Source organism: Lytechinus variegatus, chromosome 9 (assembly GCF_018143015.1).
Source record: "Lytechinus variegatus isolate NC3 chromosome 9, Lvar_3.0, whole genome shotgun sequence".
NCBI lineage: Eukaryota > Metazoa > Echinodermata > Echinoidea > Temnopleuroida > Toxopneustidae > Lytechinus > Lytechinus variegatus.
The window spans coordinates 33,120,565-33,133,490 of NC_054748.1; the positions used below are offsets into that span (position 1 = coordinate 33,120,565).

Here is a 12,926-nt window from a genome sequence, read left to right on the forward strand (position 1 = left end):
CATATTTTCACAAAAAATAATGGACAAAGTGTGATCCAACAGTCATTAATGCATTTTAACACTACACAATCTAAAACATGCATTTTGCTTTTAAAGCATTACATCAGAAAAGCGCCTCTTTATTCTGCTTTAATAAGAGATATTTCCCTGGTCGTCATATTCCGTCTTGCCTGTGAACAACATTTGCAAAATAAATTTTCTGCCAACAAATCAGACATGTAATCATTCCAAAGGCAGATTTCAATGATTCTCTGAATACCAAACATAATCCTTAAAACAGATGACTACAACAGTTGTTGCCATGTGAAAGTAATACCAGAGCTTGCGACTATCTTAATGATGCCTCATACTAATACCCCTTTCACAAACCCATCCTCCAATTATCCGCCAAAGAGTAATGCCGAAAATTCAATAAAAATTGCATTCACAAACTCAGAAAATAATCCGCACTATTATTTTACGAGCGCCGACCTGAAATAGGCGGATAATTGTCATGGCAACTGCACATGCCCCCTCCGATGGGGTTACGTTTCAAAAGGGTGACCTTGTGACCGCACCATGGCAATTATCCGCATTACTTTGGAAATGCGTTCACAAAGCCAAAATCTGGTCCCGATGCTGCTATTATGCGGATAATTGCAGCATCGAAATAATGCGGATAACTCTGGTCCCGCTTTGATTTTACAACCCAATTATGCGGATATTATCCACATAATTGGGTTTGTGAAAGGGGTATAAATGTCTTAAGGGGGTGTATTTAGGTTGAATTTTTAAAAGGCAGAATGCAAGCATTTCAAAATGCACAGTTTCGCTAAATGAGCAAACATTACTGGCTTTGAATTATCATATCTCCACAGATCATCATTTTCCATCTTTTTAATACAGGGTGCTACGTAACTTTTTAGAAGCACTTGCCTGGTCGGGCAAGTAAATTCTTAAATAGGTGTAGTTAGAATATACTTGCCCAAAAATCTATTTAACTTGCTCGAAAAAATCCTTGAAAAAAAAGTTTGACCTCTTCAAAAGAAAGTTTTATAAACCATTGACCTTTTTCTCTCTTTTGACATAAACTGATCTACCTTATTATAGAAGTTCTTTTCCAAAGTGATTTTATCTTGCCTGCCATGACCAAAATTAGGGTCAATATCATATCATATTGAACCTAATTTTGCTCATTCTACTGTGAGAATTTCACTTGCCCAATTCGGGCAAGTAGTTGTGATTACTTCAGAACACTTGCCCAACTCTGTTACTTGCCCCAGGCAATCGGGCAAGTGTTTATGTAGCACCCTGTAATGGTTGATGAGGATTGCAGAATTGCAGAATAAGTTCCAGTGTATGCAAAGTCATGCAGAACTTAAAAAAACTTTAAGAGACAACTCGCATAATAAAAATAGTTGGAAAGAATTAAGGTGACAAAGAATTTCAGTTAGCACCAAAGAACATGTTCCACTTTACAGCCTGCTGAGTTCATAATTTGGCAAAATGAGTTGAAAAAATGTTTGTTTCTTTTTTTTTACTATAAACGTTTCTATCTCCTTTATAGACCATACTTTCTTCCAAATCATTTTAATAGTTGATGAGAATTCAAACAACCAAGAATCTCATTTAGCACCAATACCAGAGTATGAAAAGATATACAGAACTTATAAACATTAGGGACAGTGATTTTCCTTTTTAACGGTAAATAAAACAGAAATTTTGTTTGGTTCTTATACTTTTCGTGTAAAAATTCATGGAATTCACCTTTGCAAAACAGAATTCACGTTTTTGCTATGTACATTTTCAGTGACAAAACATAGTTTCCATTTTTAAATCAGGTTGAAACGGAATTACAGATTTTCAGAAACGGAAAATTAATGTCTCTACACCACAGCCTGGTGGGTTTGCAATTTGGCAAAATAAGTTGAAAATAATATAATTCACTAAATTTTTATTCTTAATGGATCATAATTTTAGTTGGGGAGAATTAAAGTGGCCAAGGTGGGTTCATAATTTGGCTATTAATGAGTTGAAAATACTGCTTTTTAACTATAATTCTATCTCTATTGATCACATTTTTCCATCTTTTTAATAGTTTAATGAGAATTTAAGTGTCTCATTTAGCATCAGTTCCGGTGTATGTAGAGTCATCAGAAACTCTTTACGGAACAGCGCGGAACTCTACAACTTTAGGAAACAACCCGTTGAGTTCACAACTTGGCCAAATGACTTATCGTAGCGTTTCTACATGGCCTCTGAACAATAATCCCAGGATCATAACATTCTTATTCCTGTCCATGCGCTATATTGGGAGATGAGTCCTAGAGGACGTTGCATATTCGGCAGCAAGACACATACATCATGTCCTCGACGCGGGGCTTCCTTGCTAACAGCGCTTCCTGCACAGCAATGAACATGAGCTTCAAGGGATAGATCAAGGGCTTTAGCACCAACAATCTCACTTTGTAACTCCTAAACCTAGCTACGTTTGGGCAAATATCTATCTAGGAATTACTATAGATTTTCAAAATTCTAACTTTGTGATGGCACTTGCAAGCGGCTCCTCCGTTAAATTTTATGTGATGTAAATACAATAAAATGCCATTTTCTAATGAAAATTAAAGAAAATACCGGTATTCTACATGTACTTGTGCATTAAAGTCATTAATCATGTTGTTTTTGTACTTCAAAAGTGTTTCAGTCAGCATGAACTATTAACAAGAGTGTCGCTATTAAAGGCGAGCACATAATACGCCCGCCTGAAACACGGAAAATGGAGTTATTGGTCAAGCAAGAAAAGTGTAAGGTGGCGACTTCACCTTTGACCTTCTGACCTCAAAATCAAACAGGCTTCCTGGGATCCATGCTAGTATCAAACAAACCAAATTATATGAGCCTAGGTTAAGTTAAACTGAAGTTATCGCGTTTACAAGGAAAAGTTAATGAACGGACGGACAGACAGACGGACACCGAGCGTGATATCATAATACTGGAAGGTCGTATAAAGTCTAGAAGGGGGTATAAACAAAACAGTAAAGATTTTTAAATGCATTTTCACCTACTGTAACTTGGCTTCGTTAGCCATTACAATTTCTCTATTAAAAAGTTCTTTGTTTTTTGCTTTAACTCAACTTTACACCAAGATGAACTATACATGTATGTATATCATAAGTAGAATATCATGTCACACTTATATTACCGTTTTATTTATGTCACAACCAGCGTCCAGTAAAAGCTTGACGATCCGATGATGACCATTCTTAGCTGCAAGGTGAAGCAATGACCGGGAGTCGGGAATCTTGGCAAGAAGGTCCGGCCTGAGTCTGACCAGTAACTGGACGGTGTCCTGGCGGCCATACTGGGCAGCTAGATCTAAGGGACCCTCTTCCTTACGATTGCATAATGTAGGATCAGCCCCATTCTGTACACAAAAAAATACAATAACACAGAACATCAGAACAAAAAGAAAATACATATACATGTACATGTACATGTACACTGTAGGTGGGGCAAAGGGGGGTTCGATCCAGTGAATGATTATCAGAAAATACATGTATTCAATTTTAGCATTTATTTGCATATTGAGGAAAATATACGTTATGCAAAAAGTGAATACAAAATTGCATTTAAAAATTTGGTATGTATGTATTTGATTGTAATACACTTTGAATTACAGGAATCTGAATCCAGATTTGGCTGTGGTTAGTGGCCATAGGAGCTCTTGATTTATTAGTTGAATCCTAAAGATTTACTAAATCTAAAAGGCTTTGGGTTTTGAAGGGCAAGGTCTAAAGAAAAATCCAATTGATTGGGTGGTCACTTTAATATCAGAGTCTGCATTTATTCTACTATAACAAAATTATGAGTTGTTTTGGATTTGTTGGATTTTATTTTTAGAAAAAAAGATGCATTAATAAAGAAATTAATGTGGGGTTATCAAAAAAGACTTTTCAACCAAAACAAATATGACATATCGGTTAAAAGGATGTATGTAATATATACCATGTTTACACATTGAGTTGAATCCGCGAGCCGGGTTGAACACTGTGAAGAAGGGATCAGAGATCGCGTTCATACGTACATATAAAAAGGCGAGTTCAACACGGCTCGCGGATCTCGAACGGAAGAAGAATTATGACGTCGCAAATTAAACGCGGGAAATTCACCGCCGGAATCGAATCTTGTCCGTGCGAACAACAACAATGCCAAAAGTGAAAGCGCGCGCAGTGACCTAGGTCAAGAGAGTTCGACACGGCTTTCTGTTTACACACGAAAAAATTGCTGAGTCTGACTCGGGTCGCGGGTTGAAACCTTCGATTTTGTAGGATCGATAAAGCCGTGTTCGACACGGCTCGCGGATCACTCTGATCGCGTTTACACAGCATAAAATTGCCGTGTTGAGCACGGCTCTCGTGTTCAACCCCCTAGCCGAGTCAATGTGTAAACACGGTAATAGTGGCCAGACTGTTTCCAGCTAGTGGCCAGATTACATGTATTTCTAGTATTAGTGGCCAGACTAGCTGGAAAGCAATCCAGGGTTAAGACACTGGATAAAGTCTGAAAAACATACTAGAGTGCAGTTTACAAATCACTTGTTTACCATTGGATTGTTTACTTCGCAATCAATACAGCAAGGAGATCAATCAAAATCACATGCTAATCTCTGTAATTCACTCTGCATTGTTATGCCTTCAACAATACACTATTCAAGGCTATGTGTCAGGGTATACACTACAGCATGGGTTGACTGTCCATTCCCATTTCATTGCCAAAATAATGTAGTCCGACATATACATGTACATTATGGCAAATCAAAACAATACCATTTGCGAATAAAGTAGACAATTTGTGATTTTTTTTATTTATTATGTACACATTATACACTACTTTGATGTGATTCAGTATGAAGATAAACAATGCGACTATAGCCTAGTCCTTTATTTCCTGTAACCCTGTCAGCAAGGATAGGGCATTCATACACACTGTACACATTTTCACCAAACTAACTTTCTTATTCTTTTGTAATAATTCAATTGCCCAGGATATAGGGTCTCAGTTCAATGATTTGCTTCACGTGTTTTCATGTTTATTCGGTGGATTTACGATATGGTGCGCCATCTATCGGTTGCAGTGAACAGGAAAAATTTTCAACTTTGGGGTCGACATCACACGAAGCCACAGGCAGCGCACAGTGTTAGTGCTTCAAAAATGAAAACCATATGGCAAGAATTCACCAAAGACAGTCTAATACCCTTTTCATAAACCCATCCTCCGATTAGCCGCCTAAGAGTAATGCGGATAATTCAATAAAAATTGCGTTCACAAACTCCGAAAATAAGCCGCATTATTTTTACGAGCGCCCGTCCTGAAAAAGGCGGATAATCGTCATGACAACTGGACACGCCCCCTCCGATGCGGTTGTGTTGGAAAAGGGTGACCTTGTGACCGCACCATGGCAATTATCCGCATTATTTGGAAATGCGTTCATAAACTCAAAATCTTGTCCCGATGCTGCTATTATGCGGATAATAGCAGCATCAAAATAATGCGGATAACTCTGGTCCTCCTCCAATTTTACGACCAAATTATGCTGCTATTAGCCGCATAATTGGGTTTATGAAAGGGGTATAAATTTGGTAAGAAATATGTTGGCAAATTTCTCTCCTACCTCCTGGATACTGGTAAGCAGCATATATCCCAGTCAAGCTGCGTCGGCCAGTGCTGAATAATCGCATGCATTCACTTCTGTACTACATGTAGCATGCGCAACAGATATTGACTTTTTCCCATGATGCATTGCGAATTTCAGCCTGTCCGCTGCAAGCGGATAGATGGCACACCATATTGTGAATCCACCGAATTACTGGCTTGAGCACCGCCTTGTGTGTTTTATAATATCAGAAATGGTTTCATTTGAATTTGAACTGTACTTTTATCCATCATTCCCCCTTCCCCTAATCTTCTCTTCCCCTTCCCCTCCCCTTTTTATCCCTTGCTACAGCCTTCTCCCTTCCATACCCCTTCCCCTGCCCTCCCCTTTCCTTGCCCCTCCCCCTTCTACATGTACATGTAACTTCCATTCCACTTTTTTTCCTCCCAATTTCCTTCCCTTTCTCCTCCTCTTCCCATTTCCTTGGCCTTCCTCTGTCCATATTGCCCATATTGCCTCTTCCTCCCCTCTTTCCCTCCACTTCCTCCCTCCTCCTTCTGATCTCTCTCCCAATATTGTTAATCCTTCCCCTTCATCCTCCCCTTCTCCCTGTCCAGCCCCAGCTCCTATCCCCCCCCCCCAATATTCATCCATCGCCCCTCCCTATCCCAAACAAAACTGTTACGTCACCAAGTGCTAAAAAATTCTTGACAAAGTTCAGATGCCATACATATCTTGCTAATTTAATGGGAGTCATTAAGTTCTGATTATGATTGAAAGTCCTTTGGCTAGGGGAGCTGCATTGATCAGCAAGTGACGATGGCTTCCAGTTTCTAATCTGTTTCACAAATGACTTTGTTATATTGTAATGCTTTGCACTACAAGGCATAAGGAATAAATAATAAAAGCCCTGTACCATAATCAATATTTCACAATTCTCTGTATAGGCCTACATTTGATTTAACATTGTTTTTTTCCTTAAATCTACATACACTACATACATGTTGTTTGATCAAAAAGGAGATTTAGGATTTTGTATGTACAGTACATTTGTAGCACTGTGCATACAACAAAACTTCAGTAAGGTCCTTCTTGAAACAAGCTAATTAGCACTTTACATGTACCTCCTTCTTGCATCAAGATTTAAAGACATACATGTAGCACTGAATGGCACTTCAGTATTAAACGTCCTTCTTGCAACAAAGCGTGTTTGCACAGTACAGCATCGAACGCTCCAGTAACTACTCTCTTTAACATGCCTGACATACCGCATTAGTGCCAAGGTGAATAGAAGGCTGTTTTAACACTGATAATATCAATGTACTTGAGATTAATTAACCTTAACGACCATTATAATGTTGTACATGTGCTAAGCCTTGAAACTAGAAAGAACAACTTCATATATGTCAGAGCAATCATGAATGTAGTCCTTTCAAAAATGAAACTCTATGAACAGTGCATATATACCGTGAAAGCTTTTGTTTGTTTGATATGTGGGATTCAAAGATAAATGACAAGGAAGTAAAGGAATATGAAATTAACATACCGCACAATGTACACAATAAAATATGCGGTGTTAACCAGTGTAAAAAGACGACCACACCATTTATTCAAAACTCAGTTGTTCAATTTGCGGTGGTAAATCACAACACCTTTCACTGCTACTTTAATAGCACTCTTTGGTGTTATACTCAGACTCTACAGTGTAATTTCAACAACTTATGGTGTGGTCCTCTAGTAAAACCAACTGGTAAAAACACTAAAGCTAAAACAGCGTAAGGTTATTTGACTTTCACTTTTATCTAACGTTGACAGTGGCAAAGGCAAGATCACAAGTTACATGTAGGTGATAGTTATGAATTCTTAGTGTTGAAATCAAATCATTCAAGTTATTTCTTTCTTCGATTTCATAACGATTTTGAAGAGATGTAAAAAAGAAGTATCATGCATAGTTATGATATGTAAAGCAAAACAAGCGAAAATTGAACAGTACTTGAAGTGCGAGTAATTTCCGATTCAGCCAAATGAATCAAATGAAATTCAAGACACAGCATCAAATTATTGAAATGCAACAAAGGTTATTCAAAGATGTCCTTACATGTACGTCACTTTTCAATTATTCAAAAATCAATGTATATTTTCATGGATTTTAATGTATAAACACTATGTCCTCCAAACCAAAGTGTGTATGATAATTTGTATTATTATTATCATACATGTACATGTACATACTTTTGGTCTTAGCAATAAATTCTTACCTCTAACAAAATAGAAACCACATCAGTGTGACCATACTGGGCAGCAAAATGAAGAGGTGTGTCCCAATAATTATTCTGAATATAGACAAAAGAAAAATAATAATACAAATTGATTAATTGGAGGTTGAAATTTCTTTTCTTTTTTCTGAGAGGAAAATGTAACTGAGAGGTAAACTTCAACTCCACTCCTTAATACATGTACCTCGTTCCCACTGCTGTGCTATCTGTTAAAATTGGCCTCTCGTATCATCAAGATTTAACTATATAGTAGGCCTATACATGTTCAAGTACTAGTATAGAATTCAAAAGAATTCTAATATGACTACGGCTGCGTTTATGCGACCTCGACCCAGAATCATGATTTGAATAACGATTTGAATCATGATTCAAAACAGCAGCATGAATCACGATCCGACAGAATCAGCGTTTATACGACCATCTTTCTAACGCTGTTTCTCCCTGAATTCGGGCCGATCCAGTGCGCATCACAGTGCGCAGTTTGACCCAGGAAGTATAGGTCAACATTTTCGAACGTGTTTCTAACTTCACGTCGGCTGCTAGATTTTTGCTGCCGCCGGAGCTAATTACGCACGATCGTTTGTGCAAGTGCAACGCTTACTCGGCTTCCGAGTACCTCGTATTGTTTTTGATCGGGAACCAGAAGGGGTCATCATCCTCCCTCCCACCTCCCGATCGATTTTTCTTGTCTATGATGGTCCTGTACTGGGCACGAATTCTGTTAATTTTGTCTCGACAGGCGGTGCCACATCTCCGTTGAAATCCCTCCCTCGCAAGCGCCGCTGAAAGGGATCGTCTTATTTCTGTGAATCCCGGTAAGGGATGCTCGTTTCTTCAGGCTGAGCCCAAAGCACAAGCAGAGCCCTGAGTTCATCGTCAGTCCAGTTTGTGAAATGATTGATGAAAACAATGAAATATACAAATGACGCTACAGTACAACCCCGAGGGTACAATACACAGAGTGATAATTCCTAAATGCTGGCAATACTGCTACACGAAAATTAACCTGCACGAAACACAGCGCGCGCCTTTGAGTCGAACCCGGAAGAAGCACGACACAATGACGTCATAGAATCATGATTCAAATCACGATATCGTTTATACGACCTATTTCGTTCGTGATTCTACAGAAACGTCTTTCCAAACGCCCCTTTTTTCGTGTTTCATGTTTGTGATTCTAATCATGATTATATTCAATTTCGACTAAACGCAATCGTGATTCTGCAGAATCGTGATTTGAATCATGATTCTGATCATGATTCTAGGGTAAAAAAGTGTCGAATAAACGCACCCTATATTGCAAGAAGCAATGTCAAATCAGGTTTTAACAAGAACATTTTCAAAGTAATATTGTGTCAATTTTCCATTGTTTGCAGAGATACATGTACCTTCAATGAATTTGAAATATACTGCTTTGGTTTTTTTTTTAACCATACATGTATGTTGAGGCTTTTTACAATTTCAAATACCAATTTATTTCTTTATCACAAAAATAAGACACAACAAAACAATAAAAAAGGCAGCTAATTGGAGGATAGGTTTATGAAAATGGTATTATACCCTTTTCATAAACCTATCCTCCAAATAGCCGCCTAAGAGTAATGCGGATAATTCAATAAAAATTGCATTCACAAACTCCGAAATAAGCCGCATTATTTTTACGAGCGCCCGTCCAGAAAAAGGCAGATAATCGTCATGACAACTGGACACGCCTCCGATGCGGTTGTGTTGGAAAAGTGTGACCTTGTGACCGCACCATGGCAATTATCCGCATTATTTGGAAATGCGTTCATAAACTCAAAATCTTGTCCCGATGCTGCTATTATGCGAATAATAGCAGCATCAAAATATTGCGGATAACTCTGGTCCTCCTCAAATTTTACGACCAAATTATGCTGCTATTAGCCGCATAATTGGGTTTATGAAAGGGGTACATGTATTAGACTAAATCCAGACAAGTGACCACCCAAATAATTGGATTTTCCTTTAAACCTTTCTAAAACAGCTAAATCATTTTAGATTTTTGATTTAATCCGATTCATATCAAGAGCTCATATGGCCACTAACCACATCCCATCTCGATTTAATAACATGTTGAATCACAATCAAATCCATACATGTAGACCTACAAATCAAATGCAATGTTGTACATGTACATACCTACTGTACATACACATTCACTATATACATGTGTTGTCTTTAATATTTTAAATCCATATAATATTCTAAATGCTCTAATATTGAATTCTACTATTCTCTGCAGGCATCACACAACATTTACTGTGTTACCCAAGTTGTGGTATTGTTGGAGAAACATGAAGAATCTTTTATTTACCTTTATCACCCAACAAATGAATCATTTGATTTGAAGACTGTATCTGTTTTCTGAGAGTACATGTATCTAAAACCCACAAAGTGTTTCCTTCCATTATAAAACCACTTGTTAACCACACAAGAGTCTCTGCTCACATTTGATAGGAAGGGGTATAGTCATGACCATGCAATCGTCTATCAGGGAAACTGGTGCTCAAGAAAAGGCCAAAAATTGTGCCCCTTTACATTTGACCCAAATCATGGACTTTTTTGGTTATTTCATTGAATCAAGTTTCAACCCTACTTTTATAATCGAGACCTACAAAATACAACCCTAGTGGAAAAATACATGTAAAAAAAGATGTGTTCAAACTTCGATCTCGGTGGCTATAACTCACATTGAAGAAAAAAGAAACACAGAAAACATTTTGAGAGTGAACAGTTATTGATATTGTAGAGGTGTTGTGCCTTAGTGGATAGGTCGCAGACTTTGAAGCACAAGGTCCGTAGTTCAAATCCCACCACATCACTCACATCCTATGGCAGGTCGTTCATCTACATTTGCCACTCTCCACCCAGGTGTAGTAAATGGGTACCCAGTGGGAAGGAATTTCTTGAATGCTCAAGTGTCTGATCAGGGTAGCTGTGCTAGAGCCATCATAATAATACGCAACACTTTGTATTAAAGCGCTACATAACTGTTGCATTGTATGTTCATGTTACTACATGTATATCCCCATGATTGATCACACCCTTTCTTTTCTTTTGAAGCCAATATATACTGGAGAAAACAGTAAAAAAAAAACCATATGAACTCTTTGCTTGTCCATGCATTTGATTTGGGTTAGAAAGAAGGGCCTGTTTTGAAGATATTTGATATTGAATGTGGTAAGGGTAGACTTTCCAGTTGGCTTAGCATAAATCTTGTGGTTGTCTGGGAAGTTGGAGGGTCTTGAGAATATTCCCCTCTCTTTTCCCATCATCTTCCTTCTTTTCTCCCCTCTCTTTTTCCTTCTCTCTCTCCCCCTCTCTCTATTTCTCTTATTGCTCTCTATCTCTCTCTGAATCTGCATAGTGTCTCCCTGCATCAATACTTGGGTTCAAGCCACATTTTCTAACCACTAGAATGCTAAAAGACAATGCAAGAAACAATAAATGATCTACATGTTCTTCAAACCACAATTGTGTTCAATCAATTTTCGTTGTCAGAATTACATTCATATCATAGACGGGGAAAAAATTAAAAAGCATTTCTGATTGATAAGAAAATCATAACATGTAGCCCAGGATAGGAGAGTGTGACTTTTGTGATTCTCCCTCATGTATGTTGCAGCTACTGTATGAGAAAAGACCTTCCCCCTCTTGAACAAGAGCCGAAACCAACAAGGTGAATTCGTGGAAGAAGTATGAAAATGGGGAACCGACTTTTCAAAGCACAATGCCCCGTTTCTTTCTGGGTTCAGCTTTGGAAGGTCTAGGATGACAAGAAAAATAAACATAGATGCCACTTTGCAGCAGTGATAATATTGAAAGATGGGAGGAATAAAACCCTTTTGAACTACACATTGGGGACAGGAAATATGTCTTGAAAATTTATTGTATGTGTTGAACCACAGGGAAAACCTGAACTTCATCTCTGTTTTGGTTTCACCATCAACAGTGATTTATATGGGATGATATTAAAGTCATGAATAATGAAATTAATTGATTGGATGGATGGATGGATGGATGGATGGATGAGAATGAGTGAGTGGGTGAGTAGGTGAGAGAGTGGGCGTGTGAGTATGTGCATTAATGAATGAGAAAATTAGTGTGTGGAAGTGTGGGTGTTTATTGAGTGAGTGAATGAAGAATAGTGAGTGTGTTGAGTGTGTGAGTAGGTGGGTGAGTAGGTGAGTGAGTGGGTGAGTAGGTGAGTGAGTGGGTGCATAAGTGGAGGTGCCGTGGCCGAGTGGTCTAAGGCGCCTGACTATATACATGGAAAGTCCGGGGTTCGATCCCCGGCCGCGGCACCTATTCCCGTGAGCAAGGCAGTTGATCTACAATGCTCTTTTATCCTGCTTTCAAATAAATGGAAATGCTGTATGCATTATTGGTAACTAGGTGTGCACTTGTTTTAAAAAAAAAAAAAAAAAAAAAAAAAAAAAAAAAAAAAAATAAGTGAGTGGGTCCATGAATGAATGAGTGGGTGTGTGAATGAGTGACTAAGTAGGTGTTTTATTGAGTGAGTGAGTGGCGTGAGTGAGTGGTGTGTGAATGGGTGAGTATGCGAGTGCGTGAGTGGGTGCATGAATGAATGAGTGAATGAGGGAGTCAGTGGCTGAGTGGGTGAATGAGTGGCTGAGTGAGTGAATGAATGAATGAATGAATGAAGAGTGAGTGAGTGGGTGAGGGAGTGAGTGGGTCAGTGAATGGGTGTGTGAGTGGGTGCATCAATGAGTGAGTGAATGAATGAGTGAGTGATTCGGTGAGTGAGTGAGTACATGTAGGTCAGTGTGTAGGTCTGTGAATGTGTGAGTGAGTAGGTGCATGAATGAATGAGTGGATGAGGGAGTGAGTGGGTGAGTGAGTGAATAAATGAGTGAATGATTGAATGAGGGAGTGTGTGGTTGAGTATGTATATGAATGGAGGGAAGGATGGATGGATGAATAAATGAACGAATGAACAAAGGAATGAATGAAAGAATGAAAGAATGAATGAATGA

At 38.4% G+C, this 12,926-nt stretch overlaps 1 protein-coding gene across 2 annotated transcripts in view; it reads right to left on the bottom strand.

Moving 5' to 3' along the window:
• Positions 1 to 12,926, bottom strand: part of LOC121421786 (ankyrin repeat and sterile alpha motif domain-containing protein 1B-like) — a 147,788-nt gene that overhangs the window by 102,902 nt on the left and 31,960 nt on the right. For both annotated transcript variants that reach the window (XM_041616585.1, XM_041616584.1), the window contains exons 4-5: positions 7,891 to 7,965; positions 3,182 to 3,403 (exon numbers count right to left, since the gene is read on the bottom strand). In XM_041616585.1, coding sequence (XP_041472519.1) covers positions 3,182 to 3,403; positions 7,891 to 7,965 — 297 coding nt within the window. The remainder of the gene's footprint in view (positions 1 to 3,181; positions 3,404 to 7,890; positions 7,966 to 12,926) is intronic.